General features: G+C 42.1%; 1 protein-coding gene across 1 annotated transcript in view; it reads left to right on the plus strand.

Annotated features, from left to right (window-relative positions):
• MAP4K3 (mitogen-activated protein kinase kinase kinase kinase 3) overlaps positions 1–23,429 on the plus strand; it is a 1,235,976-nt gene that overhangs the window by 371,835 nt on the left and 840,712 nt on the right. Inside the window, exons 6-7 of the mRNA XM_073628950.1 lie at positions 289–336; positions 15,299–15,341. Of these exons, the coding sequence (XP_073485051.1) occupies positions 289–336; positions 15,299–15,341 (91 nt within the window). The remainder of the gene's footprint in view (positions 1–288; positions 337–15,298; positions 15,342–23,429) is intronic.

The raw sequence follows: 23,429 nt of genomic DNA on the forward strand, positions 1-23,429 counted from the left end.
GGCAGTATAGAAAAAGACATAGAAATTCAGTATTAGGAAAAAAAACTTCATGCACCTCACAGGCAATTCTGGTGATTAGTCATTTGCCCTCATCTGCCTTCTTTTAGGCCAACTTCCCAGTAAAGGTTCTCTTTAGGCTTTTTGGAGCTTAATTTATTACCTTTGTCAACAAACAATAACGTTGCTTGGTGTCTGTGACCAACAAAATATTTTCTTCATGTTTTTAAACAGTAATGTCCACAACTGTTTTCCAAACTATTTTTCTAAAACATTTCTGTGCTCTTTCAGGGTTTATATTATCTTCACAATAAAGGAAAAATGCACAGGGACATAAAGGTAAGAAACAATCTATTTTTTTATTTCACTATCCTTATCCATTTTTATGTTATAACCAATAAATAAATAATACAACTGTTCTCATGTTATGCCTGTATCCAGTGTAAAGAAATGTGTATTTATGAGAATACTAATGCCAATCTGTTGTCTCTGCAAAATATTAATGTTGGCATCAATTTGAATATGGCACAGAGTTTATAATCTCTGCTTCTGTCCCGCTTTACTAAACAATACACATAAATAACAGTTGTGTTGGCCATATATATTACACCGGGGGTCGGGAAGCCGTTGATCCCGATTTACCAGTTGACCGTGGGCAGCCAACAGGTAGATTGGGATTGCATTGCTGGTCCTTTCCCCCTCAGCTGCCACTGCCCTCCCCTCTCACTGCAGAGCAGAGAGCGGGGGAAATTTAACTGGTCACATTAACCAGTAGGTGATTGATTGCTAGGAAGCTGGGCAGTCCATAGCAACCAATCACCAGCTTGTTCATGTGCAAAGATAACTGGCAGCCCCCGCTCCAGCCCTCCATCCAATACTGTGACATCTCACTCTCCGCTCTGCTGCATAGTATACACCTGTGTAAGATATTAGACTTCTACCTACACTGTGTGTGTCGGGGTTGGGGGGGGGGGGGGGGCAGAGGAAACTACAGTGTGGGGGGGGAGGGGAGTTATAGGGACAGAGGAAACTACAGTGGGGGGGGGGTGAAGGGGGGACAGATGACACTGGTTTTGGGGAGCACAGGAGACTGCTATTGGGGGGGGGGGGATGCAGAGGACAGGGAGGGGTGATGTGAAGGGGGCAGAGGGCAGAAGACACTGCTATTGAGGGGGAGGGGCACAGGACAGTACATTGTGTGTAAATGTGATGTGAGGGGGAAAGATGGCACTACAGTTTGGGGGTGATGTAAAGAGGGTTAGAGGACACTGCTATTGGGGGGGGGGGGCAGGACACTACATGTGGGGTTGAAAGGGGGGGGCAGACAACACTACAGGGGTGAAGTGAAGGGGCAAATAACACTGTTATGTGGGAATGCATTCAGGTAAAGAAATAAAAAAAATTTGCATATAGAACCACTTTAACCCCAAATACTTAAAGCGGACCTTCCGTGAAGATGAAGCTTGGTGTAAAATCTTGGCGAGCCGCCTTGGTGCCAGGATGAACTAACTACTGCACAGAAGCACGTCAGTTATATCATCCTGGGCCAGCTAATCAAGATTACTAAATACACTGAACCTGGAAGAGCTCCAGACAAAGATGACAGCAGCAGTGAGGATGCTTGTTGAAGTCTCATCGCTGGAGCAGATGTAAGTATCGTGGGCTTTAGTAGAATTTAAAGTGGTTCTAAAGGATGAAGGTTTTTTTCCCTTTATGCATTCTATGCATGAAGGTAAAAAAACCTTCTGTATGCAGCACCCAGTTCCCAGCCCCCCCCCCCCCCAACCCTTACCTGAGCCCCCTCAGATCCAGCAATGTTCACGATGGCCTCGGCTGTATGGGGACTCTCCCTCCTCTGGCTGAGACAGCAGCGGGAGCCCATTGGCACCCACTGTTGTCAATTACAGCCAGTGAGGAGCGAGTGGGGAGGTAGCCTCGGGAGCTAGCACACAGTGGTGTCTTTCTCTGGGGGCACTGCTCGAGGGGAAGGAGCCAGGAGCACCGGCCGGGGACCCGAAAAGAAGAGGATCCGAGCTGCTGTGTGCAAAACCGTTGCATAGGGCAGGTAAGTAAGTTTCATACCGCTTTCAGCTTGTGTCAAGCAGCAGCAATCCGTTAACAGCACATGACCTGTTTTAACTACTGCAGTTTAATTTTAAATCCTGTTTTTTTTTTTTTTTTTTTTGTTCTTTTTCTACAAGTAAATATTAAAGCGATTGTAAAGTCTTGTTTTTTTTTTGTTTTTTTTTTTTTTTTAGTTAAAAATAACAAACATGTTATAAATGTAAGATAATCAACTAAATTTCTTATTAATAAATGTCAGTTATAAAAGATATATATCAAATGACAGTGACGTGCTGGATGTCACAAAGCAATACAGTTTAAAATCATAAAACTAAAGTCTAAAGAATTCTTCCAAGTGTCTATAAGACAGTCTTTCCAATTAGATTATCGTGCAAACAAACTGTGTTCTGTGACTTCACACTATTGCTTAATGCTCAGAGAACTCTCACCTCTGTGAAATGGTGAATCAGCCTTGTGGGTATCTATGGTGGTGTCGGGCTTCCACTTCCAAGCTCCCAATTACCAGGTCTTGATGTATCACTCAAGGTTCCGAGTACCATGTGAGAATGAAATAAATGCCTCCCATAGTAAAAAACGTTTACAGCGCTTTCACACTGAGACGCTTTCCAGGCGCTACATCGCTAAAAATAGCACCTGCAGTAGCGCCTGTAAAGAGCCTCTACTGTCTCTCCTGTGTGAAAGCCCGAGTGCTTTCACACTGGAGCGGTGCGCTTGCAGGATGGTAAAAAAAGTCCTGCAGGCAACATCTTTGCAGCATACACCGCTCCTAAAGCATCCCTGGCCATTGAAATCGCCACTTTGCGGGCGCTTTTTACCTTTTTTCGGCCGCTAGCGGGGGTCAAAAGTGCCCCGCTAGCGGCCGAATAGCAGCACTTTACCGTCGACTCCCGTCCACCCCAGTGTGAAAGTAACCTCAAACAACTAAAAATTTATTAAACAGCCAAATGGAAGCTTACATAGAAAAAGTATTAAAAATGCATATAAAGTGCAACAACGGCACGCACGTGACGTAATGTGTAGGGTGTGGCCGGAAGTAAAGAGCAGACCAGAAGTGATGTAAGAGGTGTCTGGAACGCCGTTGTTGCACTGTATATGCGCTTTTAAAACTTTTTTTATGTAAGATTCCATTTGGCTGTTTAATACATTTTTAGTTGTTTAAACGTTTTACACTATGGGAGGCATTTATTTCATTCTCACATGGTACTCGGAACCTTGAGTGATACATCAAGACCTGGTAATGAGGAGCTTGGAAATGGAAATCCCATCACCACCATAGATACCCACAAGGCTGATTTACCATTTCACAGAGGTGAGAATTCTGTGAGCATTAAACAATTGTGTGAAGACATGGGAACACTGTTTGCACGATAATCTAATTGGAAAGACTGTCTTATAGTCACTTGGAAGAATTCTTTGGACTTTAGATTTATTATTTTGCACCATATTGTTTTGTGACATCCACCACGTCACTGTCATTTGATATATATCTTTTTTAACTATTGACATTTATTATTAAGAAATTGCGCTGATCATCTTATATTTATATTTATTTATGTGCACTGTGTTCACTATAGGTCTAGCAGCGGTTTCATATTTCAATTTTTAATTTTATTCACTTGGTAGCACGAGGGACCACACTCTTTATTTCTATAACAAACCTGTTATACTTACCTGCTCTGTGCAGTGGTTTTGAACATAGCAGCCCAGATCCTTCCCTTCTCGTGTCCCTCTTTGGTGCTCCTGGCCCCTCCCTCCTGTTGCGTGCACCTGAGCCGAGCCGCAGCTCCCTGTGTCCATTCAGACACGGAGCTGCGGACCACCATCAACCCCTTTCTCTCCTTATTGGCTGACTGACTTTAATTGACAGCAGCAGGAGCCAGTGGCGCTGGACTGCTTTCTCAGCCAAGGAGGAAGGGAGTCCAGGGCAGCCAAGACACTCCTGCAACATCGCTGAATTTAGAGGGATGCATAGAATGCATTAAGATAAACCTTCTGCCTTTACATTCACTTTAATATAGCTTTTTATGGGATAGTGTAAAAAAAAAAAAAAAAAAATGTTTTTTTTTTCCGGGAAGTTATTAAATATACATGTGGACTATGCTGGCAGTCGCTATACATTATAATATCAATGTAACAGATAGGAGAAAGCACAAGAATAGCTGAGACTCTCTAAAATTTAGGGTCAGTATTACGAGGCACAGGAAAAACAAGCCTACATGGGATGTCAACACTCACAGGCTTGTCTCGATCTCCTGACACTTTTAGTTAGAAAATGCTACTTTCCAGCAGATAAAAGGTTAGTTAATTTTGCACATATGCAGCTTTCTCTAGCAGTAACATTTCTCTTAACTAGGCAGGTCACCAAAATTTTTATTGCAGATTTTTACAACCTTTGGTTCACGCTATCTACAAATTAGTGTGTACTTAAAGCGGAGTTCCACTAAAAAGGGGAACTTCCGCTTATCCCTCTCCTCCCCCTCCACTGCCACATCTGGCACCTTTCAGGGGGGAGGGGGGGAACGGGTACCTGTTTTTGACCCACTTTCTCTCGGAAGTTTGGCACCCTCCTCCTTCCTCCACCGGCAGGCCAATTAGAAAGCACAGTGCACTTTGCGCATGCACAGTTTGGAACCGCCCGAGAAGCCGAAAGGCTTACCAGGAATTACGGCGGCTGCAACCGACAGCTGGTCCGAAGATCGGCTAGGGTGCCAACATCGTGGGCTCCCCGGACAGGTAAGTGTCCGTATATTAAAAGTCAGCAGCTGCAGTATTTGTAGCTGCTGTACTGACTTTTAATTTTTCGGTGGGGGAGCTGGACCTCAATGTCTGGTCAAAATATACAGTGTGTGTGTATGTATGTGTATATATATGTATATATATATATATATATATATATATATATATATATATATATATATATATATATATATATATATATATATATATATATATACATTGCCTTGCAAAAGTATTCACCCCTCCTTGGCTTTTTACTTTTTTTGTTACATTACAGCCTTTAGTTCAATGTTTTTTTTTTTATCTGAATTATATGTGATGGATCAGAACACAATAGTCTAAGTTGGGGAAGTAAAATTAGAAAAATATATGCATAAAACGATTTTTTCAGAGATTAAAAACTGATAATTGGCATATGCGTATGTATTCACCACCTTTGTTATGAAGCCCATAAAAAGCTCTGGTGCAACCAATTGCCTTCAGAAGTCACATAATGAAATGATGTCCACCTGTGTGCAATCTAAGTGTCACATGATCTGTCATTACATACACACACCTTTTTGAAAGGCCCCAGAGGCTGCAACACCTAAGCAAGAGGCAAGACTAACCAAACACTGCCATGAAGACCAAGGAACTCTCCAAACAAGTAAGGGACAATGTTGTTGAGAAGTACAAGTCAGGGTTAGGTTATAAAAAAATATCCAAATCTTTGATGATCCCTAGGAGCACCATGAAATCTATCATAACCAAATGGAAATAACATGGCACAACAGCAAACCTGCCAAGAGACGGCCGCACACCAAAACGCATGGATTGGGGAAGGAGGGCATTAATCAGAGAGGCAGCACAGAGACCTAAGGTAACCCTGGAGGAACTGCAGTGTTCCACAGCAGAGACTGGAGTATCTGTACATAGGACGACAATAAGCCGTACGCTCCATAGAGTTGGGCTTTATGGCAGAGTGGCCAGAAGAAAGCCATTATTTTTGTCAAAAAACAAAATGGCATGTTTTGAGTTTGCAAAAAGGCATGTGGGAGACTCCCAAAATGTATGGAGGAAGGTGCTCTGGTTTGATGAGACTAAAATTGAACTTTTTGGTCATCAAAGAAAACGCTATGTCTGGCGCAAACCCAATACTTCACATCACCCAAAGAACACCATGTCCACAGTGAAACATGGTGGTGGCAGCATCATGCTGTGGGGATGTTTTTCTGCAGTCGGGACTTGGAAACTGTTCAAGGTTGAAGGAAAGATGGATGGTGCTAAGTACAGGGATATTCTTGAGCAAAACCTGTACCACTTTGTGTGTGATTTGAGGCTAGGACGAAGGTTCACCTTCCAGCAGGACAATGACCCCAAACTCACTGCTAAAGCAATACATGAGTGGTTTAAGGGGAAACATGGAAATGGTGTTGGAATGGCCTAGTCAAAGCCCAGACCTCAATCTAATAGAAAATCTGTGGTCAGACTTAAAGATTGCTGTTCACAAGTGCAAACCATGAAGGAACTGGAGGAGTTTTGCAAGGGGGAATGGGCAAAAATCCCAGTGGTAAGGCACTATTATATATATATAATGTTTTATCGTTTTAGGAGTTATGAAAGTACTGAAGAATACCCATTCATCCATTCAGAAATCCATTATCTCCTAACTTTTCTTGTCATGAGCTGTCAACACTGGCTCTGCTGCACTGAAATCCCAAACAGTATTGTCAGCCCTGTCTGAGCTCTAGGCTGCCGATCTACACAACGGCTGTTATGAAGGTGGGATGCTGTAGTTCAGTGTAGCAAAACCAGGGTTGACAACATGGTTTCTTAAGAAATGTTTATGAATTGCAGAGATGTACTACATTTTTGTTTATGTATACTGTATAATATACAGTATATATTTTCCAGACATGCTTTAATAAGGTATCCAGACATGCATGTAAGCAAAGCAGTTGTTAAACTGAAGGGTCAAAATATACACAATAATTACCAAAATACTAATCCATACTAGTATAAGTAATCATTAGGGTATATCCTCATTCTGCATTCAAATAAAACAAAAAAAATATTGAATTTCAGAATATATACTGTTTTAAGTAAAGTAGCTGGCCCCTTCTGTTTCCAGTCAAAGCCAACTTCAAATAACGTGTTTAGATTTAACAAAAATGTTTAAATTCACTTAGCTGCACAGAGTTATACGCAGTGACTCTGGCCCTCATTCATCTTTGTTTAAAGTGGATGTAAACCCACTCTCATCATTGCTAAACTACTCCCATAGTGCTTATCTCTAAACATATTCATGCCTCCTGCATGTATCCTTACATATAGTAACATAGTTACATAGTAGGTGAGGTTGAAAAAAGACATAGGTCCATCAAGTCCAACCTATAGACTTACCTGTCAAATATCTCCCCTTTTTCTGTCTGTGGCCCTGAAAAACTCTGGATTATGTGGCCATGTCTGGTTGGCGGAGTCATGATGTCAGTAGACTCCCTGCCCACCTCTACACTCCCCTTAGCAACATATATTTTCTCCTGTGTATTTCTTACATTGAACTTCTGGTCTCGTGGGTTATGCCCCATGATCACCAACATCTAGTCAAAACCCAGGAAAGGTGCCACATGACTTCAACATGCCCAATCATGCTGAAGTGTGGAGAAGAAAGGAGGGGAGCTGATGCGGCTGCGCTGATGAGCACTGATAAGCTGCACTGATTAGGTGGCATTTACAGGCACTGATAAGCTGCGACTGATCAAGCCCGCAACCTCAACCCCTGAGAACCTGGGAAGATGATGTCGGAGGTGGGCAGGCAGTGAAAGCAAGCCACGCTCATCACAACACCATCCACCACAGGGCGCCGGTTCACACATAGGCGCATGTATCCCACTCCAGCAGGCCGCAAAGCTGTGGCCTCAATTATCGGCCAGCCGGACGATAGTACCCACACCCGCGGGTGGGCCACATGGGAGGATTCTGACCACTGCTGCAGTGTATCCCAGGCGCCACGACTCAATTTCCAGTCGCCATTGCGACCTGGCTCCTGGGTTTTGTTGAGCCCTGATGTATGGTATAATTTGTCTAGGCAATACAGGTAATATGTGTAGAAATGGTGCACTAGTTAAAAAAAAAAAACCCTTTTCTATATTGTTGAGCAATCAATCAAAAACAGACAGCACACAGCGCAAAATCTACCCGTGCCTGGTTTACGGACCATGGTATTTCTGTTCTAAATTGGCCAGCCAACTCCCCTGACCTTAGCCCCATAGAAAATCTGTGGGGTATTGTGAAAAGGAAGATGCAGAATGCCAGACCCAACAACGCAGAAGAGTTGAAGGCCACTATCAGAGCAACCTGGGCTCTCATAACACCTGAGCAGTGCCAGAAACTCATCGACTCCATGCCATGCCGCATTAATGCAGTAATTGAGGCAAAAGGAGCTCCAACCAAGTATTGAGTATTGTACATGCTCATATTTTTCATTTTCATACTTTTCAGTTGGCCAACATTTCTAAAAAATCCCTTTTTTGTATTAGCCTTAAGTAATATTCTAATTTTGTGACACACGGAATTTTGGATTTTCATTTGTTGCCACTTCAAATCATCAAAATTAAATGAAATAAACATTTGAATGCATCAGTCTGTGTGCAATGAATAAATATAATGTACAAGTTACACCTTTTGAATGCAATTACTGAAATAAATCAAGTTTTTCAAAATATTCTAATTTACTGGCTTTTACCTGTAATATGTGTAGAAATGGTGCACTAGTTAAAAAAAAAAACCCTTTTCTATATTGTTGAGCAATCAATCAAAAAAAAGCAAACGGGCATGACAATATAATGTGCGTAGAACATAAATAAAATAAAATAAAACTGTGTCCAGTTACAGATGTGTAAGGGCTCTTTCACACGGGGCAAATCAGTCATGATCCGCCCCGTGAACACCCGCTTGCTCAGCGGGGATCGCTCCGCCGATCCCCGCTGAGCAGGAAGATGACAGGTCCATCGCTGCACGCTGTGCAGCGGCGGACCTGTCAGAGCACCGCTCTCCCCTATGGGGGGATTGGATGATGACGGACCGTAGTGTCCGTCGTCACCCGATCCGATCCGAAAACGGATGGAAAAGTAGGTTTTTCCTCCGTTACGCTTTTCGAATCGGAGCGGGTCGGATGTCAGCGGACATGTCACCGCTGACATCTGACGCTCCATAGGGATGAATGTATGTCCGTTTTTCATCCGAAAACGGAAGGATGAAAAACGGACATACGGATCGTCCGTGTGAAAGAGGCCTAAGACAATAAAAGACAAAAAAAATTGCTCCAAAAATCAAAACATGAATTCAATTTGAACGTGCAAGTGCTCAATTAAAAATAAAGCCACTGTTGAAGAGAAATATCAGAAAAGATTCTTAAAGTCATGTGTCAGTGAAATGAACCCACCACCTTCTGGAGAAATAGCCGCTCACTTTAGAGAATGACCAATAGATCAAACTACGCTTTTATGGTAGAAAATAAAGGTCTCCAATCCTGATCACTTCCACGTCTCCCTAGAGACTTCGTTCCATCGATCTCTCTGCAGGGGTTTATCTGGCTCCTTGCCTACCGTTTCACGTATTACTCAGACTATAAACAGACTATAAACAGTCATGCGGATCGATGTAATCCTCGTCTGTCTGGGGGAGAGAGAGCCGTCCTGCAGCTGTCAGAGTGCCTGGTGATGTGGATTGGCGGGGAGGTGAAAATGCGATGAGGCGGCCTGAGTTCTGGAACCAAGCTGGAACTCATGCGGCCGATGTGACATAGGTTAAGGTGGTGGATGGTAATGTGTTTCGGAGCATGCACAGCTCCTATGTCAGGGCCACCTCATCGCATCTCCACCTCCTCACCAATACACGTCACCAGGGACTCTGACAGCTGCAGGGCAGCTCTCTCTCTCCCCTAGTCAGACGAGGATTACAGCGATCCGCATGAGGCCAAATCACTAAATGCCTATGGCCTCTTACTATCTTGTTTTTAATCCCATTGTGCCTGTAATAAATCTTTTAACCACTGCACTTAGAGGCGCCTTTCTCTTTCCTTTAAAAAAAATATATATATAATGTTGGGGGGTTTTAAGTAATTTTCTAGCAAAAAATGATTTTAACTTAAAACCAACAAGTGTCAGAAAAAGGTTTAGTGTTTAAGTGGTTAAACTCCCCTCATTTACAGCTTGAAGTTCGTTCCTTTGATCTAAATAACAACGTTATAATGTTTATAGTTGGCTCAGGGATGAGGAATGTTGTGATACTTGGCAGACTAATAATGTAAAAAGAATTGCGCTAGGTGCTCAAAGTGAAAAATTAATTAATAAAGAAAATTATTAGTAAGCAGTGTCCGTGAGGGAGGTCCTGCTGCTGAACACTATAACCCCAATACGAGGGCACAAGAAACAGATGTAAAAAGAACAGTGCAGCGCTGGACAAATGTTATAAGTGGAAAATTATGATGAAATTATGATAAAAATATCAATAAATAAATTAAGCAATCAATGATGAATAACGCCTAATGGTATTAATTAATTAAAAAAACGAATCCATAAGTGATGAAAACAAATATAGTGAATGCAGAAACAATAAATAAAAGTTCTGAATTATGATGTGATTAAAGTCCAAAAGTTGAAAATGCAGAGTTCTGGATCAGTAATTCACCGCCAGTGCTACCCACCACCTGGTGATAATGTAATGAAGGCTTACCAGAGAGCCAGCGACCGCCCTTACTCAGGGGGGTCAAAACAGGCTTAGTAGAGGGAGAAATAGCGATGAACTTCGAGGGATGTCCTTTAAGAGAAATCTTGCTAATCCACTTCCTGGGCGGCTACTCAGCAGCAACAGAGCGCCAATTCTGAGGATGTGGTCCCAAAGGTGCTTTCTATATGGTGATCAGTGTTCATTCCCCAACAGACCAAAAGGAGATGAGCCACATAACCAAAAAGAAAAGAAGGGGGGACTCCAGTAGTGCAGATAACCAATACTGCATTTATTCAAGTAAAAAACAAGGTAAAAACAGGTTTTACATAAAAAACCAGCGGGGATATCATATAGACTCCTCCGCCGTTTAAAAGGAAAACCTTTTAAACGGCGGAGGAGTCTATATGATATCCCCGCTGGTTTTTTTATGTAAAAACCTGTTTTGATCTTGTAGCGAATCCACCACAGAGACCACTTTTATCTTGAAGAGGACCGGTCGCTGAAGAAGAAGATACCGGGTTATGGCAGCTAGCTTCTGCCATAACAACGATATTCCTCTTCAAAACGATGGTGGGCGGTCTAGAAGTGGTTAAAGAAAAAAAAAAAATTAAAGACTATTTTGCTGATTTTCAGACAGAACTGTAATATATTATATGCTGGCCACAAAAACGTCTTCCTTCAAAAAAAAGAAAAAAAGTTATTTTAAGAATGTTCGTTTGATTTTCTAATCATTAGTTGGGTCAAATCGACCACAGTGATGGGATAATTAGAAGGAGCGGAATAGAAAACTTTTTGGTCAAATCAATTTTCAGACAGTGTATGTGTCATGGTTATGCAGTAATCTTTCTCTGTCAGCTTATCTGCTCCTCATGTGTTCAGACTAAGAGGCCAGCCACTCACACCTGGCTGGTTTTATAACCTCTCCTCTAAGCATGGCCCCACCCCAGGCCCTATCAGGGAACCCTATATTAACCTGTGCACTGCAAGCCAGCAGTGCTGATCAACCATTGTGTATCCTTTGTGTGTTTGGCTTCCTGTTCCTGCTTGTCGTGTGCTCTGTTTATTTCTGTTACTGACCTTGGTGTGTCCCTGACTATCCCTGTTTACTTGTGACCCTGAACCTTGGCGTAAACTCTGTTGTCCTTGTCTGCTTGTGGCCCTGACCTTGGCTTATTCCCTTACTATCCTCCTGTTGCCTACTGTGGGTGTGAGCTGAGGGACCCTGGGGGTCACGACCTGGAGCCAGTTGCAGCCCAGTCCATCCTCACCACTAGAGGCTCTGGTGAACACCTGCTGGCTCTTAGACTCTGCGCCCCAGGGAATCTTACGCTTTAACCCCAGTGGGATCCGTGTTGGTGTTCCAGCGGCCCTGCCTTCCTTACCACCCTGACTCCCATCTTCAACAGTCAACCGTAGGGTCCACAACCTTGCGATGCCCTCCTGATCCCAACGGTGTGCATCTGTCACCTAGCCTCAACATGACCTGACAGTATGTGGTTTTCGTTCAGAAATTACATTTGTTTTAAATGTTAAAAGCAAGTGAAATTTTCAAATTATATTCTTTCGTTCAGCGAATGTACAAAGATTTTTCGTATTAATATTCTTGGCCAGAAATCGATACGTGTATGGCCAGCATAGGCCTCGGTTCACACCTATGCAGTTTTTACACTGCGTTTTGCATTTTTGCGCACGCGATTTTGCTGCAATTTGCGTTTTGCATTCCTTATGCTTTTTTGTGGCCAATTTGTTGGGCAGATTAATAAAAAGCAAACTGCTGCAAAAACGCACTACCTGCTTTTCTGCAGCTTCTCCATTGAAGTCTATTAAATCAAAAAAGCACCGTTTTGCATTGAAAAAAGTCCTTGACCCTTTCCAAATTCGCAGCGGCTGACAAAAGCATAGATGTGAATGTGTCCCATAGGAAACCATGTTAAATGAACTGTAGTGCGTTTCTGCGAAAAGCACCAAAAAATGCATAAGTGTGAACCAGGCCTAAGACATATAGTAGCGGCAGCAGCAGCAGCATGCATTTTTTGTATCACCTGTCATCATGAGGTTAAACAAGTACAAAAAGAGCAGATAATTGCTACTATAAGGGGTTCTTTTATACCGTGAAACAGTGAAAGTAATAATATATATTCATTCATAGGTTGGACTTGATGGACTTGTTTCTTTTTTCAACCTCACCTACTATGTAACCATATTACTTATATCATAAATATACACATAATAATAAATACACCCAGAAGTAGGATATATGGGCATTATAACTAGGAGTCAGACATGAAGCTATATGAAGGGTGGAAGGGAGATATAAATCTTTTATATTAAAGTAGTACTAAAAGCTGAGACTTTTTTTTTTTTTTTTTCATGGATATAATCATTTCAAATTTAATGTACATTACTGGTAAACTTTTACTTTAAATGTAATTGTAATGCCTTCTATTACCTCCAGTCTATCAGTCTCCACCTTCTCTGGGTTCAGATGCTGATCTTCTCTGGACAGAGTCTTAAACCGGTTCCCGACCAGCCGCCGCAGTTCAACTGCGGCAGGATGGCTCCCCTGGGTGAGCCGTCGTAGCTGTATGTCGGCTCTTTAAGATGCTGTAGGAGGCGTGCGCAGCGTGTCTCCAGAGCCGATGCGGGTGCCTGGTGGCCGCGATGACCGCCGGCACCCGCTGTCGCTCGTGACAGAGCTAGAACCAGGATCTGTGTATAAACACAAATCCTGGTTCTATCGGGAGAGGAGACAGATCATGTGTTCCTACTAAGTAGGAACAGTGATCTCTCTAGTCAGCCCCATCCCCCCACAGTTAGAACACACTGAGGGAACAAAGTTAACCCCTTGATCGCCCCCTAGTGTTAACACCCCTTCCCTGCCAATGACATTTATACGGTAATCAGTGGCTATTTTTAGCTCTGATTGCTGTATAAATGTCAATAGTCCCAAAAATGTGTCAAAAGTGTCCGATTTGTCCGCCACAATATCACAGTCCCTATAAAAATCGCTGATCGCCACCATTGCTAGTTAAAAAAAAAATAATAATAAAAATGCCATAAATCTATCCCCGATTTTGTAGACGCTATAACTTTTGTGCAAACCAATCAATATACGCTTATTGCGTTTTTTTTATTATACCAAAAATATATAGAAGAATACATATCTGCTTAAGATGAGAAAAAAATTATTTTAGAAAAAAAAATTGGGATATTTTATTATAGCAAAAAGTAAAAGATATAGGGGGTTATTTACGAAAGGCAAATTCACTTTGCGCTTGGAAGTGCAGTCGCTGTAAATCTGAGGGGTAGATCTGAAATGAGGGGAAGCTCTGCTGATTTTATCATCCAACCATGTACAAGCTAAAATGCTGTTTTTTATTTTCCTTGCATTTCCCCCTCGGATCTACAGCAGCTGCACTTCTAAGTAGTGCAAAGTGGATTTGCCTTTCCTAAATAACCCCCATCGTGTTTTTTTCAAAATTGTCGCTCTTCTTTTGTTTATAGCGCAAAATATAAAAGAACGCAGAGGTGATCAAATACCACTAAAAGAAAGCTCTATTTGTGGGAAAATATGGACGTAAATTTTGTTTGGGTACAGCGCCGCATGACCGCGCAATTGTCAAAGCGACGCAGTGCCGTATCACAAAAAATGGCCTGGTCAGAAAGGGGGTAAATTCTTCCGAGGCTGAAGTGGTTAAAGTTATTTTTAAAAAAGATAACAAACATGTTATACTTATTTGCTCTGTGTAATGGTTTTGCACAAAGCAGCCCTGATTCTCCTTTTCTAGGGTCCAACACTGGTACTTCTGGCTCCTCCTGCCTTCAGAGTGCCCCAATAGCAAGCTGCAAAGTATAGCATAGAGTGCCCCTATAGCAAGGTAGAAAAAACTTCTGCCTTTAGAACCACTCACTTCCTGCCCAGGACTACATGTCCCATGAGGCATTGCTCCGCACACATTCACAAGTTCTCAGGCACTTACTGACATGTATGGATGGTGTACTGAACTGTATGTGTACTGCACTGTGTATACTGACGTGTATGGACAGGATACTGAGCTGTATGTGTGCTGCACTGTGTTTTATGATATGTAAACAAATAATACATTCTGTATGCAGGCCAACTAATTGGCTGGCCGATTAATTGTTTATGAAAGTAGTTGACAACTATTTTCATAATCGATTAGTTGTTTCGGCCCTACTTGTCTGTTTTCCAACGTATCTTAGAATTGTCAAGCTTAGTAAACATTCCCCCCAAGGCTTTCTTGTGAGATTTTGTTTGAAAATGGTATTCTCACCTGGGAGAAGCAATTGAGTTTGCTGTGTTTCAAAGTTTTATTACTAATTCAAGGTTCTTCAAATATATTCTACTTAGTGACCATATAATGTAGTTATCCTTTGCTTTTATATACCCAATTCATCAAATAACCTGTTTGCAGACCTCCAACAGGGTGATAAAAACAAAGGATGTTCTGTTTGAAGACTTATGTGCCATGTCCTGAATCTGACCTTTTTTTTTTTTCTGGGGCTTATTCAATCTCAAACCCCCATATGAAATTTATGAAACAATGTCTATTTCTTCATCATAGTTCTGACAAACCACACCCTCTCGGTGATGTTTGTAAATTTGTCATATGAATTAGAAAGCTAGAGAATCAAAAGCAGGTTACACAAGCTTAACTTATCCTTATAATAGTTGGGTATGGATCAATATTAGATAAAACAAATATGGATCCTGTTCTAAACAAACTTTTTGTTATTTATTTTCTTTTAGGGAGCAAATATTCTTCTGACTGATAATGGTCATGTAAAGCTAGGTAAGTAGGTAATGTCTTATTTGTCTGTTTTGGACCTTAATAAAATCTGAAGCTGGACAAGATGGATTTTACTACAAGATATCTAAATCCTTGATCATAAATATAATATATTGCAGCTTACCAGTTTTCTTTTAACAAGATTCTTTTGGTTTTTGGTTCACCATTTAAAAAAAATGCCTATGCAGGTAAAGGGCACCTGTAGATGACAACCAACTTATAGCTTTGATTAAAGTTGAATAATGCCCCTGCTGTTGACCATTTATGTACCTCCCAAAGCCTGATCGAAAAACTGAGAGATGACGTACTCCTATTCTGCCTTGTTGCTAAGATGATCCCTGCTGTTACTACTTGCCTCCAATATTGCAGGAACAAGCTCTCTCTGATTCACATCCCTGCACATGCATGGTTTGATGTCTCCTCTGTTGCAGCAGAGCTGAGCTTACAGCTACTAAGACAGGGAAGAGGAATCGTGCAGGGATTTAATTAGGAGAGAGCTTGTTTGAGAGTCTTTTGTCTAGGCTCCTGGTGGTATGTAAATGGCCTACACCTACAGCAGGGGCATTACTCAGCTTGAATCAAGTCTGCAAAGTTTTTCATCTACAGGTGCCCCTTACATACATAAGCAGATTTTTGCCAAAGTTAAACCAACTCTTTTTAAGTAAAGAGAAAATGAAAAGGGAACAGATTGAAGTAAGTTAACAAGATAATAACTAAGGCAAAACCGTGCATACAAAAATTTGTTGAATCGTTCAGTGCAAAGCATCCTCTGGATGGCACCTGTGCCAAGTGGCTGACCTACCTTGTCAAGGAAGCCACACAACACAGGATTTGGAAACAATTAGAGATAACTGGAGTAGTGGTATCTACTTCAGTAATTTCTAGCTTTCATGGGCATCAGCCCAAGCTGGACCAATGTAACTGTGTATAAACCTGGAATTCGTCTTTAAAAATGTATTTACCTCACTGAAATCCTAGTAAATCAAGCTTTGCAGAAAATACACTTCTGACATAAACCCGTAAAGCTCAAAAATTGTTTGTTTATACTTGATTTTATTTGTATGACTTTTTTTTTTTTTTAAAGATTACTTTCACGCATTTAAACCACATCTTCCCTAGGGTTAAATAGTAGTGTATATAAAATGCTCCATGCTGCAACTGTATTGCATAAAAATATGGACATGTGAATGTTTGTGTTTTTGTATTTTAATATCAGAGAAAAAAAAATCTAATTGCTCTTCCAATTTTTTACAAATTAGCCTAAAGCGAATCAGTCAAGTTAGATTGCTGCCAGTTTTAATTTATACAACAGGTCAAAATAATGCATTTATCTTAATCGTACAGTACAGTGCATAAGATGTTTAGTCTTGAACCATGGTGTATATGCCACTACCTTCAGATGATTGGAGACTGGAAAAATCTTTGCTGCAAATGCCCCCAGTGCACCCTCATGTTACCCCACCCACTCTGTGGAACTCCAGTTTTTTGCTAGTGTCCTTAGGTTATGTACCTTTTCTGCTCTGGAGAAGTTTTTTTAAACCAATTATTGAATTTCTATTCACTACTTTTGACTGTCACGTCTCTCAAGGTCTAATTGTATATTGCCTCAGGGCTCACTAGCAGTTTCCCTGTCAATTGCCCTCAATGTAAATCTTGGGAACCACACCTAGACCCCACATCAGCAGGGCCAGCCTTTAAAATTTGCTTTGGAAACTGTGTTCATCACTCACCATGGCGTGTGTTGTAATAAATATAGTTAGCCTGCTTTACAAGTCCAGGACCGTGGTCCATTCCCATGGCACCCAGACCCTGAAACCGCTTTGGGGGGTATGCTTACTGCAACAGGTGATGGTTGGTCCCCTTTGAGAACCTGCAGTGTAAATAAGGTACGACAGGATAACAGCAAACCCTAAACTGGAGATAAGGATGAACAAAGACACAAAACAATTATCTAAATTAACAAATAAACTGTGTCTCCTTTTATTTAATGATATCAAATCATTATATGAGCCAAACTTGTATCAAAAGTCTTATAAAAAAAAAAAAAGCACAACACGCTTTTACAATAATTCAGAATATAGTGAATCAATGATAATTGAATATAGTAAATCATAGTCAAATTATAGCCCTAACAAAGCTGTGTAACAACTGTGCGAGAGTGCAACTAAGTAATCTGGAATTTGAATTGGATCACTCTCTTGCTTAACAGTGCAGAGGGAAAATTGTTACCGATCAGCATGATCTGTGTCTACACCACATCTATCACACAGAGTTAATATATAATTGTTCCTCTCCCAGAATAAGGTTGGGCTGTAGCTGATGTGTGTGAGCATATTCAGGTGTATAAAAACCAGGCTCAACTGTTACACCGGTAATAACAGACCATACTTACTTTGCCACAGATACAAAGGAACAGGGCAGGTATATTGCCCCAAGCAGCCTTACCCACACCTTTTTGAGAGGATCAATGGAGCCCTCACCAGATTGCCTAGATGGGCTGTCAGTCAGTCATTCGCTCCAACATGGGTAGCATCCAAACAGATCCCCACTCTCTGGTATAGTCCTTGAAGGGTGACCCCCGCACCATTTTTTGTTTTAAATTTTGGCATGAGGTTCCCCCTCAAGATTCATACCAGACGCAAAGGGCCTGGCATGGACTGGGGGGGGGGGTCCCACGTGAATTTTTAAGGGGATTTTACATTGCATAAACAGGGTAAAAGACACAGAAAAAGCAAGTCTGTTATTTCTTTTTCAACAGGTAGAACATATCCAGTTAAAAGATTTATAAATTGTAATTCAAAGATGATTGTCTACCCAATTGATTGCAGTACTTGTAGAGTACAGTATGTGGGATGCACTATTCGCAATCTACGTATTAGAATATCAGAACACTCAATGACACTCTTAATAGCAACGCAACAAATATTTCAAATATGTTTAAACACTTTAGAACAGTTCATGGTGGTAATCTGGAGTGGTTTTCTTTTTGTGGTCTGGAATAGGTGAGAAGATCTGTTGGGGGGGGGGGGGATACTCACCATACCCTACTTCAGCGGGAGGTGTGATGGATACACAGATTGAATACTCGATTTCCTAGTGGAATGAACAGTAGGATGGATGTGAATTTGTTTTTGAAAAAATACAATTTGATTCCACAATGGGTTAATTTTTTCCCTCCCCTCTTTCTCTGGTTCTGCCAACTTCACACGATTTCAATTGTTAATTGATTTTAAATTGGATTGTACCGCCCCCTTTTCTGGAGTAATAGATATCTTTTCTATATAAACTTGATTTTATTGTAAATCTGTATGCTATGAGGAAGGCTTCGGCCGAAACATGTTAGCACTTTAGATGTTGCACTACTGTTAGTGTTCAATAAAGATTTAAGAAGAAGCAATCGAGTTGCCGGCATTTCTTGCTATTTTGATGTTTATGGGACACAACAAGCCTGAGCACTGTTATTCAGCTCATCATTCTACAATTATGCGGTAGAGCTTCGGCGAGTTTTTTTCTACATTACTGGATTTGATTTAAATCAAGTGGATTTAAATCACAATTTTAATCATGATTTAAATCACTAGTAAAACGGCTTGATTTAAATCAACTCGATTTAAATCATAATTTTTAAAGAGCAACTGTCATCACTGTCCCGCAGCAGCTCCTCCTCTAACCCCTGTTGACTCACTGACAGTCCCATTCACTTTAATGGGAACATGTGCCCCATAATCATTCACATAGTGGAGGGATCTGGGGGCCCCCTTGTTAAAGGGAGTTTACAGATACCGATAAGCCCCCTGCCTGCAGACCCCCACAATTATCGCCCAAGGTTGTCGGGAAGAAACCCTTGTCCCCATCAACCTGGTGCTTTGGGGTGGCCCCAATGCACTCACCCTCACATGTTGAGGGCATGTGGCCTGATATGGTCCAGGGAGGGGGCATTCGATCGCCCCCACCTTTCCTGACCTGCTGAGCTGCATGCTCGGATAAGGGTCAGGTATGGCTTTTGGGGGAGACCCCACAATGTTTTTTTTTTTTTATTTTGGCATGGGGTTCCCCTTTAAGATTGCCACAAGTCAGATCAGTTAAGACAATGATCCGACTTGGATGCAATATACATTCAAATCAATGGGCTGAAATTGTGCCAAAGCCGGACCAAAGTAGTGCAGGGAGCATTTTCAAAGTCAGACCGACACAAGTTGGACCAGTTAAGACGGCTCTCATAGGGAACCATTCATTTTGACATGTCATGCGATTTGTGCTCTGGAAGTCGGAGCGCATGTCCGACCAATGTGAACCGGCCCTAAAACCTGGAAGCTGATTGGTTTCTATGCACAGCTGCACCAGATTTTGCATGCTCCAGTTTAATCTCCCCCACAGCGTGTTATTTTGCTCTGTAAATGTTTCTACTGCATTTGCAGAAGGTAACATTTACCTTTTTAAATTTTGCGGGTTTCTTCTCACCCCATTGCAGCTGGGGTGATGACAGAATTGCAAACACCTACAAGCTGACACAGTTCTGCTGAAAATGCAAGAAGCGTGTCTGCTTCTCTGTACCTGCTTCTCCAGAGACAGACACGGTACATCAGTCAGTGCCTGGGTTAAGGTGGCTCCTTTCCTGGACATGCAAATACCCTCTCAATCTGAATCCATTTCGTGAGTATCCTACAGGTGTTCCCCTCACTCCAAAATGGTAGAGACAAGATGTAGACTATCACTCCCCAGGAACAGCAGTGTGAATGGTGTTTTTTGCCCTGCTGAGCTATTGTATTCTGAAAGCGGGGAGACTGTCAGAATACACTGATCAGTGTTGCAGGGTTATTGCCTGCTGCGCTGATCAAGCCGGGAAAATCCAACAGGGCAGTTGTACAGAAGTTGATCGGTATAACCTTCCTGCCTATGCATGGATCAACTTTGGCCTGTCCCTGCTGAACGGGCCAAATTTTAATCCATGCCGGCTTTTGTCTAACCGCACCAATCTAAAAAATACCTTTCCTCTGCACACAAGTTAAACATGCTTTGCTTGAGGATTCGCTTAATGCCAACAAGGTAGTTATTCCTCCTGAACTATTTATTGAATTCTATCTTATGGAAAACAATTTACTGTCCATGACACTTCTTTTTTTATTTGCACTAACATTCACATTTCCAGGCCAAGCTTACAGGGTGTACTCCCTTCTTCTTCAAAAAATTAATTTTCTAAATCCCTAACCAACAGTTTTATGACCATGCTCACCTCTGTGACTCCCCCCATTCCATAGCCCTTTCCCAGCCTTATCTCACTAACTATCCAAGTTTAATTACCATTGCTGTGTATTTTTTTGTGTTATGGCTGTAACTAATGATTATTTTCATAATCATTTAGTTGGTTGATTATTCTTTTAATTCGGATACAAATTTTAAAAAAAGTGTTTTTGTGAAGCGTACCTGTGATGTAAAAAAACAAGACAAAGAAATCATTTCAGAACTATTTCCACCTTTAATGTGACCTATAAACTGTACAACTCAATTGAACAACAAACTGAAATCTTTTAGGTGGAGGGAAGTAAAAAGTTAAAAAAATAGAATAATATAGTTGCATAAGTGTGCACACCCTTAAACTAATACTTTGTTGCAGTACCTTTTTGATTTTGTTACAGCACAGTCTTTTTGGGTATAAGGCCCCTTTCACACATGCGGAGTTTTGTCAGTTTTTTCAGGCGGATCTGAATGGTCGCTCCATACAGCTCTGTGGAGCGTCGGATGTCAGCGGTGACATGTCTGCTGACATCCGATCTGCCCCGATCCGATCCGCTCCGCAAAATCCAGACGGATGGATGTCCTATTTTCCATCCGTCTATCGGATCGGATGAAAATGGACAGGCGGTCCGTAATCATCAGATCCCCCCATAGAGGAGAGCGGACTCTCTGACAGGTCCATCCCTGCACAGAGTGCAGAGACGGACTTGTCATCCACCGCCTCAGCAGAGATCAACGGAGCGATCCTCACTGAGCAAGCGGAGTAGTAAAAATGGACAGCCCCGTGTGAAAGGGGCCTTAGTCTATCAGCTCGGTTCATCTTGACTTGGCAATATTTGCCCACTATTCTTTGCAAAAACACTCCAAATCTGTCAGAATGGGAGGGCATCCCCTGTGCACAGCCCTCTTCAGATTACCCCACAGATTTCCAATTGGATTCAGGTCTGGGCTCTGGCTGGGCCATTCCAAAATGGCCCAGCCAGAACCCACAGTGTGCATTTACACTCGCACGGTTTCAGTCTGACTTCCGGAGCGATTTCAGAGACATCTGTGTGGGTTCCTGCACAGATGTCTATTGAAATTGCCCCCAAAGTTGCCAAAAGTAGTGTAAAAGAAACTACTTTTGGGAATTGGTGGGGCGCCGCAAAGTCGGCATTGCACCAATTCAGAGGGTGCCATTGCCAGCAATAGGTGGCGATTTGACATGTCAAATTGCATGTCAAGTCGGCCGGATGTGAACGGAGGCTTAATCTTCTGGTGAAGCCATTTCTTTGTTTATTTGGATGTATGCTTTGGATCGCTGTCATGCTGAAAGATGAAGCTCCTCATCATGTTCAGCTTTCTAGCAGAAGCCTGAAGGTTTTGTGTCAATATTCACTGGTATTTGGAACTGTTCATAATTGCCTCTACCTTGACTAAGGCCCCTGTTCCAGCTGAAGAAAAACAGCCCCAAAGCATTATGCTGCCACCACCATGCTTCACTGTGGGTATGGTGTTATTTCGGTGATGTGCAGTGTTGTTTTTGCACCAAACATATTTTTTGGAATTATTATATTATTATACAGGATTTATGTAGCGCCAACAGTTTGTGCAGTGCTTTACAACATGAGGGCAGACAGTACACTTACAATACAAATCAATACAGGAGGGATCAAAGGGCCCTGCTTGTTAGAGCTTACAGTCTAGAAGGGAGGGTCAAGTGGAACAAAAGGTAATAACTGGGGGGGGGGGGGTGAGCTGATGGAGAAAATGAAAATACAGTTGTTAGGTGTGGGTAGGGTAGGTTTCTCTGAAGAGAAGGGTTTTTATGGATCATCTGAAAGCTAATAGAGTAGGAGATAAGCGGACAGATTGGGGTAAGGCGTTCCATAGGATTGGAGAAGCTTTGGAAAAATCCTGGAAACGGGCATGGGAGGAGGTGACGAGGTAGCTAGAGAGCAGGAGATCTTGAGAGGAACGAAGAGAACGAGCAGGTTGGAATTTAGAGACTAGGCTAGTGATGTAGCAGGGGCTAAATTGTGGATGGCCTTGTAAGAAGTTGTTAGTATTTTGAATTTAATTTGTTGGGTGAGCGGAATCCAGTGGAGGGATTGACAGAGAGGGATAGCAGACACAGAGGGATTGGTAAGGTGGATGAGTCTGGCAGCAGCATTCATGATGGATTGAAGAGGTGATAGACTATGTAGACGTAAGCCAATGAGAAGGAAGAATGAATTAAGAGCTTTGTTGTGTCATTGATTAGAAAGGCGCGTATTTTGGAGATGTTGCGGAGGTTGAGGTGGCAAGATTTGGACAGTGATTGGACGTGGTGCTTAAAGGAGAGTTCAGAGTCCAGGACTACACCTTGGCATGCAGGGATGGGCTTATAGTTGTGCCATCAATTTTGACAGAGAGATCAGGGGAAGGGAAAAGGGGCATCTGGGGGAAGAAAAATTATAAGTTCGGTTTTGGATAGATTGAGTTTGAGGAAGTGGTGTGACTGATATATCTGATAGTAAATTAGTGATACTTGAGGAGACAGAGGGAGTGAGCTGAGGTGTAGAGAAATAGATTTGGCTGTCGTCAGTGTAGAGGTGGTATTGGAAGCCATGGGAGGCCATCAGCTGACCCAGGGAAGGGGTGTAGATTGAAAATAGGAGAGGTTCAAGAACAGAATCTTGGGGGACCCCAACAGAGAAAGGAAGATTAGAAGAGGAAGTAGAGTTGTAAGAAACGCTAAAGGTGCGGTTGGATAAGTAGGAAGAGAACCAGCGAAAAGTACAGTCACAGAGACCAAAGGCGTGGAGTTTTTTGAGGAGGAGGGGATGGTCAACCGTATCAAAGGCAGCAGAGAGGTCCAGGAGTAGGAGTACAGAA

The sequence above is a fragment of the Aquarana catesbeiana genome, linkage group LG04 (genome assembly GCF_042186555.1).
Source record: "Aquarana catesbeiana isolate 2022-GZ linkage group LG04, ASM4218655v1, whole genome shotgun sequence".
Lineage (NCBI taxonomy): Eukaryota > Metazoa > Chordata > Amphibia > Anura > Ranidae > Aquarana > Aquarana catesbeiana.